Source organism: Bombina bombina, chromosome 12 (genome assembly GCF_027579735.1).
Source record: "Bombina bombina isolate aBomBom1 chromosome 12, aBomBom1.pri, whole genome shotgun sequence".
NCBI lineage: Eukaryota > Metazoa > Chordata > Amphibia > Anura > Bombinatoridae > Bombina > Bombina bombina.
In genome coordinates this window covers 72036579-72056061 of record NC_069510.1, presented here as the reverse complement: position 1 = coordinate 72056061, position 19483 = coordinate 72036579, and the positions used below count along the sequence as shown (strand labels likewise).

General features: G+C 41.9%; 1 protein-coding gene across 1 annotated transcript in view; it reads right to left on the bottom strand.

Annotated features, from left to right (window-relative positions):
- CEP83 (centrosomal protein 83) overlaps positions 1-19483 on the bottom strand; it is a 116250-nt gene that overhangs the window by 28397 nt on the left and 68370 nt on the right. The window contains exon 14 of the mRNA XM_053696198.1: positions 8122-8225. Coding sequence (XP_053552173.1) covers positions 8122-8225 — 104 coding nt within the window. The remainder of the gene's footprint in view (positions 1-8121; positions 8226-19483) is intronic.

Here is a 19483-nt window from a genome sequence, read left to right as displayed (position 1 = left end):
CAATATATATATATATATGCAGCCACCAATCAACAGCTAGAACCTAGGTTCTCTGCTGCTCCTGAGATTGCCTAGATAAACCTTTCAGCAAAGAATAATATGAGAAGGAAGCAAATTAAATAATATAAGTAAATTGGAAAGTTGTATAAAATTGTATTCTCTATTTGAACCATGAAATAAAAAAATGTGGGTTTCATGTCCCTTTAAGGGGACATTAAACACTAAATAAATGCTAGATAGAATGAAGCATTCAAAGAAAAGATTAGCTTGAGAATAACATGTAAATGTATTTTTTAACGTTTCATTAGCTGTTTAAAGTTTAGTGTCTATAAAACAATGGGAGCTGCCATGTTGTAACTTAGGTTACCTTCTCTGCTGTGGCCAATTAGGGACAGTTATAAATAGGTCACTAGAGTGAGCAGCCAATGGCTGTGTGGAATATAACCGTGTTCTGCACTTCCATTTCTAACAGCAACTGAAAAGCTCAAAATTTCAGAATAGAAATACATGAAAGGGGACAAAATAAACAATGAAAGTATATTGTAGATTTGTTTTATATATGTACAGTTTATCATTTTATATTATCTTTAAAGGAACATGAAACACAACATTTTCTCTAATGATTCAGATAGAGAATACACATATTAAAAAGTTTCCAGTTTACTTCAATTATCAAATTTGCTTCATTCTCATGGTATTCTTTGTTGAAGAGATAGCTATATAGGTAATGTGCACATGTCTGGAGCACTACATGACAGGAAATAGTGCTGCCATCTAGTGCTCTTGCTAATGTGTAACATTGTAGCAAAACTGCTGCCATATAGTGCTGCAGACACGTGCACGCTCCTGAACTTACCTACCTGCTTTTCAAGAAAGGATAACAAGAAAATTAAGAATATTTGATAATAGAGGTATATTGGAATTTTTTTTTAAAAGTGTATGTTCTGTGTGAGTCATGAAAGCATTTTTTTGTGTTTTACGTCCCTTTAAACAGTCAAATATAAACTTTCATGATTCAGATAGAACATGCAGTTTTAAGAGACTTTCCAATTTACGTTCATTAGCAAACTGTCTTTTTTAAGCACACTTTCTGAGGAACCAGCCAGTATATGCAGTACATATATGTATTTTATGATTGGCTGATGGCTGTCACATAATACAGCGGGTAGGAAAATTTTAAGCAAATTTTGAAATTTGTCAGAAAAAATCTATTTGAAATTCAGAATAAGTGCTACTGCATTGTCTTGTTATTATTAAAGGGACACTGAACCCACATTTTTTCTTTAGCGATTCAGATAAGAGCATGCAATTTTAAGCAACTTTCTAATTGACTCCTATTATCAAATTGTCTTCATTCTCTTGGTATCTTTAATTTGAAATGCAAGAATGTAAGTTTAGATGCCGGCCCATTTTTGGTGAACAAACTGTGTTGTCCTTGCTGATTGGTGGGTAAATTCACTCACCAATAAACAAGTGCTTTCCATGGTCCTGAACCAAAAAAATAGCTTAGATGCCTTCTTTTTCAAATAAAGAAAGCAAGAGAATGAAGAAAAATTGATAATAGAAGTAAATTAGAAAGTTGCTTAAAATTGCATGCTCTATCTGAATCACAAAAGAAAAAAATTGGGTTCAGTGTCCCTTTAACCCCTTAGTGACCAGAGCACTTTTCCATTTGTTGACCGTTTGGGACCAAGGCTATTTTTACATTTCTCCGGTGTTTGTGTTTAGCTGTAATTTTCCCCTTACTCATTTAATGTACACACACATATTATATACCGTTTTTCTCGCCATTAAATGGACTTTCTAAAGATACCATTATTTTCATCATATCTTATAATTTACTATTAAAAAAATTATAAAATATGAGGAAAAAATGGAAAAAAAAACAATTTTTTCAAACTTTGACCCCCAAAATCTGTTGCACATCTACAATCACCAAAAAACACCCATGCTAAATAGTTTATAAATTTTGTCCTGAGTTTTGAAATACCCAATGTTTACATGTTCTTTGCTTTTTTTTGCAAGTTATAGGGCCATAAATACAAGTAGCACTTTGCTATTTCCAAACCACTTTTTTTCTAAATTAGCGCTAGTTACATTGGAACACTGATATCTTTCAGGAATCCCTGACTATCCCTTGACATGTATATATTTTTTTTTAGAAGACATCCCAAAGTATTGATCTAGGCCCATTTTGGTATATTTCATGCCACCATTTCACCACCAAATGCGATCAAATAAAAAAAATTTTTCACTTTTTCACAAATTTTTTCACAAACTTTAGGTTTCTCACTGAAATTATTTACAAACAGCTTGTGCAATTATGGCACAAATGGTTTTAAATGCTTCTCTGGGATCCCCTTTGTTCAGAAATAGCAGACATATATGGCTTTTACGTTGCTTTTTGGTAATTAGAAGGCCGCTAAATGCCACTGCGCACCACACGTGTATTATGCGCAGCAGTGAAGGGGTTAATTAGGGAGCATGTAGGGAGCTTGTAGGGTTAATTTTAGCTTTAGTGTAGTGTCGTAAACAACCCCAAGTATTGATCTAGGCCCATTTTGGTATATTTCATGCCACCATTTCACCGCCAAATGCGATCAAATTAAAAAAAACTTTAAATATTTCACAATTTTAGGTTTCTCACTGAAATTATTTACAAACAGCTTGTGCAATTATGGCACAAATTGTTGTAAATGCTTCTCTGGGATCCCCTTTGTTCAGAAATAGCAGACATATATGGCTTTGGCGTTGCTTTTTGGTAGTTAGAAGGTCGCTAAATGCCGCTGCGCATCACACGTATATTATGTCTAGCAGTGAAGGAGTTAATTAGGTAGCTTGTAGGGAGCTTGCAGGGTTAATTTTAGCTTTAGTGTAGAGATCAGCCTCCCACCTGACACATCCCACCCCCTGATCCCTCCCAAACCGCTCCCTTCCCTCCCTGTCCCCGCCATCTTAAGTACTGGCAGAAAGTCTGCCAGTACTAAAATAAAAGTTTTTTGGGGGGGTTTTAGTTTTAAAAAATAAAAATAAAAATTCTTCTGCTGTGTAGGACCCCCCTTAGCCCCCAACCTCCCTGATCCCCCCCCAAACAGCTCTTTAACCCCCCCCTCTGCCTTTATTGGGCACCATATTGGGTACTGGCAGCTGTCTGCCAGTGCCCAATTTGAAAAATAATAATGTATTTTTTATTTTATTAAATATTTTATTTATTTCTGTAGTGTAGCTGCCCCCCCCCTCAACATCCAACCCCCCACCCTCTCCCAGATGCCTTGATTTTAAAATCCCACCCTCCCCAGTCCTCTCTCCCACCCTCCAGATCTACAGCATATTGATGCTGTTTTCATAGACCGCACGTGCACGCGCGTGCACGGCTCTCGTGCATGCGCCCGTGCACGCACACGCACCCGCACTAGATCCCTCCCCCCTCCTCCACCAATGACTGCCCACCCGCCTCCCTGGATGAGCTCCCACCCACCAACGATAACAGCCATCGATAGCCGATGCAGAGAGGGCCACAGAGTGGCTCTCTCTGCATCGGATGGCTAAAAACAGTTATTGCAGGATGCCTCAATATTGAGGCATCACTGCAATAACATGAAAGCAGCTGGAAGCTATCAGGATCGCTTCCACTGCTTTCAAAGACCAACGACGTATGGGGTACGTCCTTGGTCATTAACTGCATTTTTTTGCAGGACGTACCCGATACGTCGTTGGTCGTTAAGGGGTTAAAGGACCAGTAAATGCAGTAGATTTGCATACTAAACAAATGCATGATAAAAAGACAACGCAATAGCACTTAGTCTGAACTTCAAATGAGTAGCAGTTTTTTTCTGACAATTTTTAAAGTTATGTCTATTTCCACTCCTCCTGTACCATGTGACAGCCATCAGCCAATCACAAATGCATATACGTATAGTCTGTGAATTCTTGCACATGCTCAGTAAGAGCTGGTGACTCAAAAAGTGTAAATATAAACAGACTGTGCACATTTAGTTAATGGAAGTAAATCTGAAAGTTTTTTTAAAATTGCTGCTCTATTTAAATCATGAAAGTCTAATTTTGAATTGAGTGTCCCTTTAATTTGTTGATAAGGCAATTCTACTGTATTTAATGGTCCTTTAAAGCAGTGTTTTTCAACCAGTGTGCCGCGGCAGACTGACAACAGTGTGACATATTTTTAAAATTTTGCTTGCTTTTTATTCTGGGCCGTTTTTTTATTTTGAGTGAGGTGATGACTGAGGGTAACTGCGCAGCGGCAGCTCGCCTCCCCGACCCGTGTTCACACTTGGAAGGAACCCCCCACCCACCACAACACGTGTCTAGTGCCGGCTCTACACGCAGCATCGCGCGACACTTCAATCCCCCATGCATGCTGGCGCAGCTTTGCTCCTCCTCCAGAACAGTTCCAGCCAGGTCACGTCACTCACGTTCCTTCTCAGCACAAGGAACATTACTGGAGGACTGGAGAGGAAGAGGGAGGAGCCAGCCAGCCGATGCTGTGTGGACTCGGAATGTGTGCAGAACTAGCGTGGGGGAAGGAGAAGCACTGGCTGTTACAGTCTGGCAGTGGCACAGAAAGAACGTCCGTGTGACGAAGTCAGAAGATAGAGAAGGTCTGAATCTGGGCAGTGGGGTTTAAGGAGTGTCAGTGTGTAATAAGGTAAAAAAAAAGTCCTCAAATTTACTGTTACCACCTTTATATCTCCTTTCTTGGTAATTTGGGTGTGCAAGTTGACTGCTGGTCAAATATCACTAAAAAAGCATAACCAAGCTAGCACCTCCATATTTTTACATAATTTTACTAGAGTTCAGGAGGGAAACGTTTTTTAAAATACCAAGAGAAGAAATAGGTCACACGCAACAATCTCTCTCACCTCCTACCGTCAGGCTGATTGGCTGTCAGACACACGTCTTTGACGGTAGGAGGTGAGAGATTGCTGCGTGTGACCGGCTTGAGAGTGCACAGCACCGAGCTACTGACAGGAGGCACGGAGCACAAGTTCTCACAAGTAGAAATCAGGCACCGGCTAATCAGATTACAAGACGGGCATCTGTAGCAACCTGACAGATTTTGTTCACAGCATCTTTTAAGCAGAAGAAACCAGCATCAAGGGACTCACGGAGTGCAGCTCATTAATCATTCCGTGAGCATCTGGAGGTGGTGTGGAATCCATTGAGAACAGCAATCCTTTTATTTTTTATCTTTTAAGATCCGGAGCCTCAAGCGGAGGAAGATTCTACCATTCCCTCAAGAAAAGCGGAGCATTAATAGAGGAAGATTCTACCATCCCCTAGCAGGCAGGACAAGGACGCTGTGGATTTCCCCGTGCATGTTCCTCCTTATGTTGCGACACTTACCTCATTAGATTGAGGTCAGGAAATGTAAGTAGGAACCCCGACGGGGATTATCATTACTCACCTTGGTTCATCTTTGGAAAACCCATACGAACTGAACATTTCATTGACTATTGAAATATCAAATTATTGTTATAGAGTGTATTATAAGGGGGTTTATTATTCAATATTACCTATAAGAGTGATATAGAACAAGTTTTATTAATTGCTATATCATTACAGTGTGTCTGACAGAATATAAGAACACAACTATAGGGTATTTAGGTACCATATTATTATATTTAATTCCAACAGTTTATTTCTATATAGTGCTGTACCGCTTCTTGTATTACATTTTATTTAGTTTAGTGTGCACCACTGAGGGGTGGGACATAACGAACTCCATAGGAACAGCAGCCATTGAAATATAACTTATGTCCATTGTGTTTTTGAACTTACAATAGAATATCCAGCGCTTTTTATTTCTTCTGATCCTGATATATATATATATATATATATATATATATATATATATATATAGTGAGTGATTTCTGGTTGGCTTTCATAATCCTGTTTAAAAGGATCGCTGTGTCAAAACAGTATTTTTGAAGCAAAAAAACTGAGAATTTGCATATCTAATTTGCATATCTTACCCACAATTCTCTTGTGCATTGGAAACATTGTATATTAAGAATTTCTGGGGAAAAGCAAGCGGGGATACTTGCCTAGATGTACTAATTTCCTATGCAAATATTTACACTGATTTATATATATACACACACACACACAGTGCTCCACATATAATCTTGTGCTCCACAGATAACATTTTTCCCAGTGTGCGGGGGGGGGGGGGGGGGACTTTTCCCAGTGCGGGGGTGTCCCTCTTTCAAATTTTAAAATATTGGGAGGTATGCGACAGGCTCATCAGGCATCATTTACAACCATGACATATTAACATTCATTCACAGACAATCATTATGTCATGTATAGTTTGTAGGAGGCATGACAACACAGTACAGTGTATATATATGCTGTATTAGGCTACAATGTGTGATTTTGTAAAATTTTGCGATGGTGGTGTGCCGCAGGATTTTTTAATGTAAAAAAGTGTGCCACGGCAAAAAAAAGGTTGAAAATCACTGCTTTAAAGGGACATTTTATAATACAGATAGAGCATGCAGTTATTAAAAACAAATTCCAATTAACTTCTTTAACTTTACTCAGTGGCTCATGAGATATTGCTCATGAGAGCTGCTCCCCCAATAGTGGTAATCTCTCCCTTTCCCCCACCACTCTGCCCAGGCCCGCAACACAACTGGTTCTGCCCCCCACTGCGGACCCGACCAGAAATCACTTGTTAAATCGAAGCTACTTTCCATGAGAGCATATTAAAGTAGGCTCAGGAGGGAGCATGTGAGTTTACCACTATATGTATAACATTGTTAAACTTTTGCAGCTGCCATATAGTGCTCAAATCATGGGCACGCTTCTGAGCCTACCTCTGTATGCTTTCATGGAAAGCAGCTAAAAGGGACAGTAAATGGAAAAGATTCTGCACACAGTGCACATTATCTTAGCAACCGCTTGAAGAAAACTAAAGATTTGAGAGATTTTAGCTCCTAAAGTTACACTTTCCTTGTTTCCTCTCCAGGCTCTTCTGATCAGGCCTTATTTGTTGTGCGATTCCCAGGCATGCTGTCTAGTCACAGCGCGGCGGATTGCACTAAATGTAGTGCGCTCCCGCTACCAGACCGGGCTACATTTAGTTTAATAGAGCGCTGTGATTGGACAGCGCGCCTGCTTATCGCTTTCGAAAAGAAGACCAGATGACAAGAGCCTGGGGAGGAAACAAGGTAACTATAACTTTGGGGGCTAAAATCTCTCAAATATTTTTTTTTTTTTTACAAGCTGTCGCTAATATAATGTTACATAATTCTGCACTATGTACAGAACTATTTAACATTATTTTTTACTGTCCCTTTAACTTTAACAAAGGATACCAAAGGAACTATGTAAATTATACAATTTTAATTTTGACTTTCATGTTCCTTTAATGCCCAAATCAGTGACACTTATTTCTCCGAGATGTCAGCACTGTTAGGTAGCGTGACATTTCCTGTTTGTTATTTAGACACACTGATCTCATACATCTTTGTAAACCAGTAAACAAGAAAACGTTGTATAATGCAAAAGAAACACAATTAAAGGAACAAGATACTCAAAGTGCTTAAAAGTGATGCAGCATAGCTGTAAAAAGCAGAATAGAAAATATCTCCTGAACATCTCTGTCAAAAAGGAAGATATTTTACCTCAAGATTTCCGTAGTAGCCACATCCCATTGTAAAACTTTATGCAGCAAATCAGAATGCTAGTCCCAGGACTTGTAAGGAAGCATGCATATGGAATATGAAGCATAGTCATGCTATTTCCCTCCCCAGTTTAAGGACATTTTACTATGAAATCTCAAAAGATTTAGCTGAAATCTCATGAGATCACAGTAAAGCAAAGCATGACCTCAGCACTGCTGATGCAGATTGGCTACCCCCCACACACATGTAGATGATAGCAGATGAAGTATAACTGTTCACACAGCACTTACCATTGTGGGCTGAAATAATGTTTAGGTAAAATATCTTCATTTTTTTACATAGAGATGTTCCGGTTCAGGTGATATTTTCTTGTTAGTTTGTTATAGTTATGCAAATTACTTATCTTATAGGAATTATGTCCCTTTAAAAGTTAATACTCATGCGGACGCATTATTGCTGAAATAATTGGCCTTACCTAGTTAATACCAGCTTTTCCGTCTCAAGCTCTTCTTGTTTTGCCTCTAGAAGTTCAATTTTTTGTTTGAGCCTTTGGATTTTGTTTTCATTCATTGTCTTCCTCTGGTGCAAGAATAAATATGAAAGTGTATTTAGTGAATATTTACTTGCATCAAATCTTTATGGTTGTAATATAATAAAGGGACAATGATACCCAAATGTTAAAGCACTTGAAAGTGATGCTGTAGAAAGTGGACTAGAAAATATCACCTGAACATCTCTATGTAAAAAAGGAAGATTTGGTACCTCAAAATTTCAGTAGCCACATCTTATTCTAAAAGGACTTTAAAGGGATAATAAACCTATTTTTTTTATTCATGATTCAGGTAGAGCATCCAATTTTAAGCATCTTTCTAATCTACTCCTATTATCAATTATTCTTTGTTCTCTTGCTATCTTTATTTGAAAAAGCAGGAATCTAAGCTAAGGAGCCGGCCCATTATTGGTTCAGCAACCTGGATAGCGCTTGCTGATTGGTAGTTACATTTAGCCACCAATCAGCAACCGGCTTCCAAGCTTACATCCTTGCTTTTTTAAATAAAGATACCAAGAGAACGACGAAAAATTGATAATAGGAGTAAATTAGAAAGTTGCTTAAAATTGCATGCTCTATCTGAATCATGAAAGAAAATATTTGGGTTTACTATCCCTTTAAGCAGCCAATCAGCATGCTATGTCCTGGGACTACCAAGGAAGCATGTATCTGGAACAGTCATGTTATTTCCCTCCTTAGTTTAAGAAAGTTTACTATGAAATCTCATAAGATTTCAGTGAAATCCAACGAGATCACAGTAACGAAAGTGTGACCTTAGCACTGATGAAGCTGATTGGCTGTTTTTCAAAATGTAGCTGATGGAAAACTAATCACAGAGCACTTACTCTGGTGATCTGAAGAAATTGTGAGGTACAATATCTTCCTTTTTTACATAGAGATGCTCAGGTGATATTTTCTTGTCATTTTTTTACAGTTATACTGCATCAGTTTTCAAGTTATTTAGCACATGGGTATTATGTCCCTTTAAATCGAGAACATGCAAGTATTGTAAAAATGTGTCAATAAAGAGTAGACAAAGCTAGTGAGACATTTTGATGAACCTCTATTTATCTATCCTGTTTTTGTGTTTGCAAACCATATAGCTATGATATAACTTGAAAAAACGATAGATCCTACACTAAAATTATCTTTAACCCTTTAAAAACAAAATTTATGCTTACCTGATAAATTTCTTTCTCTTGTGGTGTATCCAGTCCACAGGTTCATCCACTACTTGTGGGATATTCTCCTTCCCAACAGGAAGTTGCAAGAGGACACCTACAGCAGAGCTGTCTATATAGCTCCTCCCCTAACCCCCACCTCCAGTCATTCGACCGAAGACAAGTAAGAAAAAGGAGAAACTATAGGGTGTAGTGGTGACTGTAGTTTTAAAAATAAAAACACCTGCCTTAAAGTGACAGGGCGGGTCGTGGACTGGATACACCACAAGAGAAAGAAATTGATCAGGTAAGCATAAATTTAGTTTTCTCTTGTAAGGTGTATCCAGTCCACGGGTTCATCCATTACTTGTAGGATACCAATACCAAAGCTTTAGGACACGGATGAAGGGAGGGACAAGGCAGGAACTTAAACGGAAGGCACCACTGCCTGCAAGACCTTTCTCCCAAAAATAGCCTCCGAGGAAGCAAAAGTATCAAATATGTAGAATTTAGAAAAAGTATGAAGCGAAGACCAAGTCGCCGCCTTACAAATCTGTTCAACAGAGGCCTCATGTTTAAAAGCCCAAGTGGAAGCCACCGCTCTAGTAGAATGAGCTGTAATTCTTTCAAAAGGCTGCTGGCCAGCAGTCTCATAAGCTAACCAGATTATGCTTCTCAGCCAAAAGGAAAGAGAAGTTGCAGAAGCCTTTTGGCCTCTCCTCTTCCCAGAGTAGACAACAAACAATGCAGATGTTTGACGAAAATCCTTAGTAGCTTGTAAATAAAACTTTAAAGCACGAACCACGTCAAGATTGTGTAACAGACGTTCCTTCTTTGAAGAAGGATTAGGACACAGTGACGGAACAACAATTTCCTGATTGATATTCTTATTAGATACTACCTTAGGAAGAAACCCAGGTTTGGTACGCAAAGCTACTTTATCTGCATGGAAGATCAGATAAGGGGAATCACACTGTAAGGCAGATAGCTCAGAAACTCTTCGAGCTGAAGAAATAGCTACTAAGAACAGAACTTTCCAAGATAAAAGCTTGATATCTATGGAATGAAGAGGTTCAAACGGAACCCCTTGAAGAACTTTAAGAACTAAATTTAAACTCCATGGCGGAGCAACAGGTTTAAACACAGGCTTGATTCTAACTAAAGCCTGACAAAACGCGTGAACGTTTGGAACATCAGCCAGACGCTTGTGTAAAAGAATAGACAGAGCAGAGATCTGTCCCTTTAAGGAACTAGCTGATAATCCCTTTTCCAATCCTTCTTGGAGAAAAGATAAAATCCTAGGAATCCTGACCTTACTCCATGAGTAACCCTTGGATTCACACCAATGAAGATATTTACACCATATCATATGATACATTTTCCTGATGACAGGCTTTCGAGCCTGAATCAAGGTATCAATGACCGAATCGGAGAAACCACGTTTTGATAAAATCAAGCGTTCAATCTCCAAGCAGTCAGACGCAGAGAAATTAGATTTGGATGTTTGAATGGACCTTGGAGTAGAAGGTCCTGCCTCAGCGGCAGAGTCCATGGTGGAAAGGATGACATGTCCACCAGATCTGCATACCAAGTCCTGCGTGGCCACGCAGGTGCTATCAAAATCACTGAAGCTCTCTCCTGCTTGATCTTGGCAATCAGACGAGGGAGGAGAGGAAATGGTGGAAACACATAAGCCAGGTTGAAGGACCAGGGCACTGCTAGAGCATCTATCAGTGCTGCATGGGGATCCCTTGACCTGGACCCGTAACAAGGAAGCTTGGCGTTCTGACAAGACGCCATCAGATCCAGTTCTGGTTTGCCCCATAGTTGAATCAGCTGGGCAAATACCTCCGGATGGAGCTCCCACTTCCCTGGATGAAAAGTCTGCCGACTTAGAAAGTCAGCCTCCCAGTTCTCTACTCCTGGGATATGGATAGCTGAGAGATGGCAAGAGTGAACCTCTGCCCACAGAATTATCCTGGAAACCTCCATCATTGCCAGGGGGCTTCTTGTTCCCCCCTGATGGTTGATATAGGCTACAGTCGTGATATTGTCCGACTGAAATCTGATGAATCTGACCGCAGCTAGCTGAGGCCAGGATTGAAGATCATTGAATATCGCTCTAAGTTCCAGAATGTTTATCGGAAGGAGGGCTTCCTCCTGAGTCCACGAACCCTGAGCCTTCAGGGAGTTCCAGACTGCGCCCCAGCCCAGAAAGCTGGCATCTGTCGTCACTATAGTCCACTCTGGCCTGCGGAAACTCATTCCCCTGGACAGATGGACCCGAGATAACCACCAGAGAAGAGAATCCCTGGTCTCTTGATCCAGATTTAACAGAGGAGACAAATCTGTGTAGTCCCCATTCCACTGATTGAGCATGCAAAGTTGCAGTGGTCTGAGATGTAGGCGGGCAAACGGAACTATGTCCATTGCCGCCACCATTAGGCCGATCATTTCCATACACTGAGCCACTGATGGCCGAGAAGTGGAATGAAGAACACGGCAGGAAGCTAGAAGCTTTGATATCCTGACCTCTGTCAGAAAAATTTTCATTTCTACTGAATCTATTATAGTTCCTAGGAAGGAAACTCTTGTGAGAGGAGAGAGAGAACTCTTTTCTCTGTTCACTTTCCACCCGTGAGAAAGGCCAGAACAATGTCCGTATGGAACCGCCAGAAGGGACCCTAGAACCTTCGTAAAGACTCTTGGCGCCGTGGCTAACCCGAAGGGAAGAGCCACCAACTGGTAATGCCTGTCTAGGAAGGCGAACCTTAGGAACTGATGATGCTTTCTGTGAATCGGAATGTGGAGATAAGCATCCTTTAAGTCCACGGTAGTCATATATTGCGCCTCCTGGATCATAGGGAGTATGGTTCGGATTGTCTCCATCATGAAGGATGGGACCCTGAGAAATTTGTTTAGGATCTTGAGATCCAAGATTGGTCTGAAAGTTCCCTCTTTTTTGGGAACTATAAACAGGTTTGAATAGAAACCCTGCCCCTGTTCCTCTCTTGGAACTGGGTGGATCACTCCCAAAACCAATAGGTCTTGAACGCAACGTAAGAATGCCTCTCTCTTTATCTGGTTTGCAGATAGTTGTGAGAGATGAAATCTCCCCTTTGGAGATAAACCTTTAAATTCCAGAAGATATCCCTGGGAAACAATCTCTAGCGCCCAGGGATCCTGGACGTCTCTTGCCCAAGCCTGGGCGAAGAGAGAAAGTCTGCCCCCGACTAGATCCGGTCCCGGATCGGGGGCTACTCCTTCATGCTGTCTTAGGCGGTAGCAGGCTTTTTGGCCTGCTTCCCTTTGTTCCAAGTCTGGTTAGGTCTCCAGACTGGTTTGGACTGGGCGAAATTTCCCTCTTGCTTTGCATTAGAGGAAGTCGAAGCTGCGCCACCCTTGAAGTTTCAAAAGGAACGAAAATTATTTTGTTTGGTCCTTAATTTATTGGACCTATCCTGAGGAAGGGCTTGACCTTTTCCTCCGGTAATGTCAGAGATGATCTCCTTCAGGCCGGGCCCGAATAGGGTCTGTCCTTTGAAGGGGATGTTAAGAAGCTTAGACTTTGAAGTAACGTCCTGACCAGGACTTAAGCCATAGCGCCCTACGTGCCAGAATGGCAAAACCTGAATTCTTAGCCGTTAGCTTGGTTAAATGAAAAACGGCGTCAGAAATAAAGGAATTAGCTAACTTAAGAGCTTTAATCCTGTCTAAGATATCATCTAACGGGGTCTCCACCTGTAGAGCCTCCTCAAGAGACTCAAACCAAAAAGCCGCAGCAGCAGTAACTGGAGCAATGCATGCAAGAGGCTGGAGAATAAAACCTTGATGTATAAAAATTTTCTTAAGGAGACCGTCCAATTTTTTATCCATAGGATCTAGGAAAGCACAACTGTCCTTGACAGGGATAGTTGTACGCTTAGCTAGGGTAGAAACAGCTCCCTCCACCTTAGGGACGTCTGCCACGAGTCCCGTATGGCGACATCTATGGGAAACATCTTTTTAAAATCAGGAGGGGGAGAGAACGGAACACCTGGTCTATCCCATTCCTTAGTAATAATTTCCAAAAACCTCTTAGGGACTGGAAACACATCAGTGTAAACAGGCACTGCAAAGTATTTGTCCATTTTACACAATTTCTCTGGAACCACAATGGGGTCACAGTCATCCAGAGTCGCTAAAACCTCCATGAGTAATAAGCGTAGGTGTTCGAGCTTAAATTTAAACGCTGTCATTTCAGAATCAGACTGAAGTAAAGCCTTCCCTGAATCTGAAATGTCACCCTCAGATAGAAACTCCCTTGCACCGGCTTCGGAGCCTAGTGAGGGTATATCGGACACAGTTATTAAAGCGTCAGAAAGCTCTGTATTTGTTCTAGCCCCAGAGCTGTCTCGCTTTCCTTGTAACCCTGGCAGTTTGGACAATACCTCTGTAAGGGTATTAGTCATAACTGCCGCCATGTCCTGTAAAGTAAAAGAATTAGACGCGCTAGATGTACTTGGCGTCACTTGGGCGGGAGTTATAGGTTCTGACACATGGGGAGAGCTAGATGGCATAACCTCCCTTTTTTCAGTCTGGGAATTCACTGGTGATAAATCTTTAAAAACCATGATATGGTCTTTATAGTTTATAGATACTTCAGTACATTTGGTACACATTCTAAGAGGGGGTTCCACAATGGCCTCTAAACATATTGAACAAGGAGTCTCCTCTATGTCAGACATGTTTAAACAGACTAGCAATGACACCAGCAAGCTTGGAAAACACTTTAATAAATGTGAAACAGCAATTAAACAAAAACGGTACTGTGCCTTTAAGAGAAAAAAACTAACACTTAAACTGCAAAACAGTGTTAAAATGTAGTAAAGACTTCGAAATTTTTACAGTGTGAGTAAGGGACTAAAGCAACATTGCACCCACTTGCAAATAAATGATTAACCCCTTAGCCCCCAAACTGGATTAAAAAAAATGTCAACCACCGTTAAAAGACAGTTACACCTTGCCACAGCTCTGCTGTTGCTCCTACCTGCCCTCAAATACGATTAGGGAAGAAATAAGCCCTCTATAGTGGTCCTCAGATGCAATAGGACTCCTCTAGGGAAGCTGGATGTCTCAGTCTGAAAGAAACTGCGCAACAGAAGCGCTAAAACAGGCCCCTCCCACCATGTACTCAATGTCAGAGGGGCCTTAAGGAAATACTCCTAGGAGTATTTGACTATGCCATGTGGAAAATTAGGCCCCAACTAAAGACTTATCACCTCAGAGAAAAAAACGTCCCATTTGTGCAACATGTAAACGTTTTGTCACCACTTATGAGCATTAACATGAGCATTATCCCACTTTGTAAGCATGATCCCAGTCATTATACAATCACTGCATCTAGCTTACCTCCATATACACAAGGATCTGTCAGCATTTTCTAGAACTTATCTCTCTCTCTAGAAATAAAAATACTGAACATACCTCAAAGCAGGTAATCTGCAGACCGTTTCCCCAACTGAAGTTATCCCATACTCTTCAGTTATGTGTGAGGACAGTAATGGACCTTAGTTACAAACCGCTAAGATCATCAACCTCCAGGCAGAACTCTTCTTCTAATTTCTGCCTGAGAGTAAAACAGTACAACGCCGGTACCGTTTGAAAAACATAATTTATGCTTACCTGATAAATTTATTTCTCTTGTAGTGTATTGAGTCCTCGGGTCATCCATTACTTATGGGATATATTCCCTTCCCAACAGGAAGTTGCAAGAGGATCACCCAAGCAGAGCTGCTATATAGCTCCTCCCCTCACATGTCATATCCAGTCATTCGACCGAAACAAGACGAGAAAGGAGAAACCATAGGGTGCAGTGGTGACTGGAGTTTTAATTAAAATTTAGATCTGCCTTAAAAAAGACAGGGCGGGCCGTGGACTGACTACACTACAAGAGAAATAAATTTATCAGGTAAGCATAAATTATGTTTTCTCTTGTTAAGTGTATTCAGTCCACGGGTCATCCATTACTTATGGGATACCAATACCAAAGCTAAAGTGCACGGATGATGGGAGGGACAAGGCAGGACCTTAAACGGAAGGAACCACTGCCTGTAGAACCTTTCTCCCAAAAACAGCCTCCGAAGAAGCAAAAGTGTCAAATTTGTAAAATTTTGAAAAGGTGTGAAGCGAAGACCAAGTCGCAGCCTTGCAAATCTGTTCAATAGAGGCCGCATTCTTAAAGGCCCAGGTGGAAGCCACAGCTCTAGTGGAATGAACTGTAAATCTTTCAGGGGGCTGCTGTCCAGCAGTCTCATAGGCTAAACGTATTATGCTACGAAGCCAAAAGGAGAGAGAGGTTGCCGAAGCTTTCTGACCTTTCCTCTGTCCAGAGTAAACGACAAACAGGGAAGAAGTTTGACGAAAATCTTTAGTTGCCTGTAAATAGAATTTTAGGGCACGGACTACGTCCAGATTATGCAAAAGTCGTTCCTTCTTTGAAGAAGGATTAGGACATAATGATGGAACAACAATCTCCTGATTGATATTCCTGTTAGAAACTACCTTAGGTAAAAACCCAGGTTTAGTACGCAGAACTACCTTGTCTGAATGGAAAATTAGATAAGGAGAATCACAATGTAGGGCGGATAACTCCGAGACTCTTCGAGCCGAGGAGATAGCCATCAAAAACAGAACTTTCCAAGATAAAAGTTTAATATCAATGGAATGAAGGGGTTCAAACGGAACTCCTTGAAGAACTTTCAGAACCAAGTTTAAGCTCCACGGAGGAGCAACAGTTTTAAACACAGGCTTAATCCTAACCAGAGCCTGACAAAAAGCCTGGACGTCTGGAACTTCTGCCAGACGCTTGTGCAAAAGGATAGACAGAGCAGAGATCTGTCCCTTTAAAGAACTAGCTGATAAGCCTTTTTCCAAACCCTCTTGGAGAAAAGACAATATCCTAGGAATCCTAACCTTACTCCATGAGTAACTCTTGGATTCGCACCAATACAGGTATTTACGCCATATCTTATGGTAGATTTTCCTGGTAACAGGCTTTCGTGCCTGTATTAAGGTATCAATAACTGACTCGGAGAAACCACGCTTTGATAGGATCAAGCGTTCAATCTCCATGCAGTCAGTCTCAGAGAAATTAGATTTGGATGATTCAAAGGACCTTGTATTAGAAGGTCTTGCCTCAAAGGTAGAGTCCAGGGTGGACAGGACGACATGTCCCCTAGGTCTGCATACCAGGTCCTGCGTGGCCACGCAGGCGCTATCAGAATCACTGATGCTCTCTCCCGTTTGATCTTGGCAATCAGTCGAGGGAGCAGAGGAAACGGTGGAAACACATAAGCCAGGTTGAAGAACCAAGGAGCTGCTAGAGCATCTATCAGCGTCGCTCCCTGGACCTGTAATGAGGAAGCTTGGCGTTCTGGCGAGACGCCATGAGATCCAGTTCTGGTTTGCTCCAACGATGGACCAGTTGAGCAAACACCTCCGGATGGAGTTCCCACTCCCCCGGATGAAAAGTCTGACGACTTAGAAAATCCGCCTCCCAGTTCTCCACGCCTGGGATGTGGATCACTGACAAGTGGCAAGAGTGAGACTCTGCCCAGCGAATTATCTTTGAGACTTCTAACATCGCTAGGGAACTCCTGGTTCCCCCTTGATGGTTGATGTAAGCCACAGTCGTGATGTTGTCCGACTGAAATCTGATGAACCTCAGTGTTGCTAACTGAGGCCAAGCAAGAAGAGCATTGAATATTGCTCTTAACTCCAGAATATTTATTGGGAGGAGTTTCTCCTCCTGAGTCCACAATCCCTGAGCCTTCAGGGAGTTCCAGACTGCGCCCCAGCCTAGAAGGCTGGCATCTGTTGTTACAATCGCCCAATCTGGCCTGCGAAAGGTCATACCCTTTGACAGATGGACCCGAGATAGCCACCAGAGAAGAGAATCTCTGGTCTCTTGATCCAGATTTAGTAGGGGGGACAAATCTGAGTAATCCCCATTCCACTGACCCAGCATGCACAATTGCAGCGGTCTGAGATGCAGGCGCGCAAATGGCACTATGTCCATTGCCGCTACCATTAGGCCGATTACTTCCATGCACTGAGCCACTGACGGGCGTGGAACAGAATGAGGGACACGGCAAGCATTTAGAAGTTTTGATAACCTGGCATCCGTCAGGTAAATTTTCATCTCTACAGAATCTATCAGAGTCCCTAGGAAGGAGACTCTTGTGAGTGGTGATAGAGAACTCTTTTCCACATTCACCTTCCACCCATGCGACCTTAGAAATGCCAGGACTATCTCTGTATGAGACGTGGCAATTTGAAAGCTTGACGCCTGTATCAGGATGTCGTCTAGATACGGAGCCACCGCTATGCCTCGCGGTCTTAGAACCGCCAGAAGAGAGACCAGAACCTTTGTAAAGATTCTCGGGGCCGTAGCCAATCCGAAGGGAAGAGCTACAAATTGGTAATGCCTGTCTAGAAAGGCAAATCTTAGGAACCGATGATGATCTTTGTGAATCGGTATGTGAAGGTAGGCATCCTTTAAGTCCACTGTGGTCATGTACTGACCCTCTTGGATCATGGGTAGGATGGTCCGAATAGTTTCCATTTTGAAAGATGGAACTCTGAGGAATTTGTTTAAGATCTTTAGATCCAAGATTGGTCTGAAGGTTCCCTCTTTCTTGGGAACCACAAACAGATTTGAATAAAATCCCTGTCCTTGTTCCGTCCGCGGAACTGGATGGATCACTCCCATTACTAGGAGGTCTTGTACGCAGCGTAGGAATGCCTCTTTCTTTATCTGGTTTTTTGATAACCTTGAAAGATGAAATCTCCCTTGAGGAGGAGAAGCCTTGAAGTCCAGAAGATATCCCTGAGATATGTTCTCTAACGCCCAGGGATCCTGGACATCTCTTGCCCACGCCTGGGCGAAGAGAGAAAGTCTGCCCCCCACTAGATCCGTTTCCGGATAGGGGGCCATCCCTTCATGCTGTCTTAGGGGCAGTAGCAGGTTTTCTGGCCTGCTTGCCCTTGTTCCAGGACTGGTTAGTTTTCCAGGCCTGTCTGTAACGAGCAACAGTTCCTTCCTGTTTTGGAGCGGAGGAAGTTGACGTTGCTCCTGCCTTGAAGTTTTGAAAGGCACGAAAATTAGACTGTTCGGCCTTTGATTTGGCCCTGTCCTGAGGAAGAGTATGACCCTTACCTCCAGTAATGTCAGCGATAATTTCTTTCAAGCCGGGCCCGAATAAGGTTTGCCCCTTGAAAGGAATATTCAGCAATTTAGATTTAGAAGTCACGTCAGCTGACCAGGATTTTAGCCATAGCGCTATGCGCGCCTGGATGGCGAATCCGGAGTTCTTAGCCGTTAGTTTGGTTAAATGTACAATGGCATCCGAAACAAATGCATTAGCTAGCTTAAGTGCTTTAAGCTTGTCCATAATTTCATCCAATGGAGCTGAGTGAATGGCCTCTTCTAGAGACTCAAACCAGAATGCCGCAGCAGCAGTGACAGGTGCAATGCATGCAAGGGGCTGTAAGATAAAACCTTGTTGAACAAACATTTTCTTAAGGTAACCCTCTAATTTTTTATCCATTGGATCCGAAAAAGCACAACTATCCTCCACCGGGATAGTGGTACGCTTAGCTAAAGTAGAAACGGCTCCCTCAACCTTAGGGACCGTCTGCCATAAGTCCCGTGTAGTGGCGTCTATTGGAAACATTTTCCTAAATATAGGAGGTGGGGAAAAGGGCACACCGGGTCTATCCCACTCCTTGCTAATAATCTCTGTAAGCCTTTTAGGTATAGGAAAAACGTAAGTACACACCGGTACTGCATAGTATCTATCCAGCCTACATAATTTCTCTGGAATTGCAACTGTGTTACAGTTATTCAGAGCCGCTAAAACCTCCCCTAGCAATACACGGAGGTTCTCAAGCTTAAATTTAAAATTAGAGATTTCTGAATCCGGTTTCCCTGGATCAGAACCGTCACCCACAGAATGAAGCTCTCCGTCCTCATGTTCTGCAAACTGTGACGCAGTATCGGACATGGCTCTCATAGCACCAGAGCGCTCTGTTCTTATCCCGAGCAATAGCGCTTGCCTCTTAGTTCTGGCAAATTAGATAATACT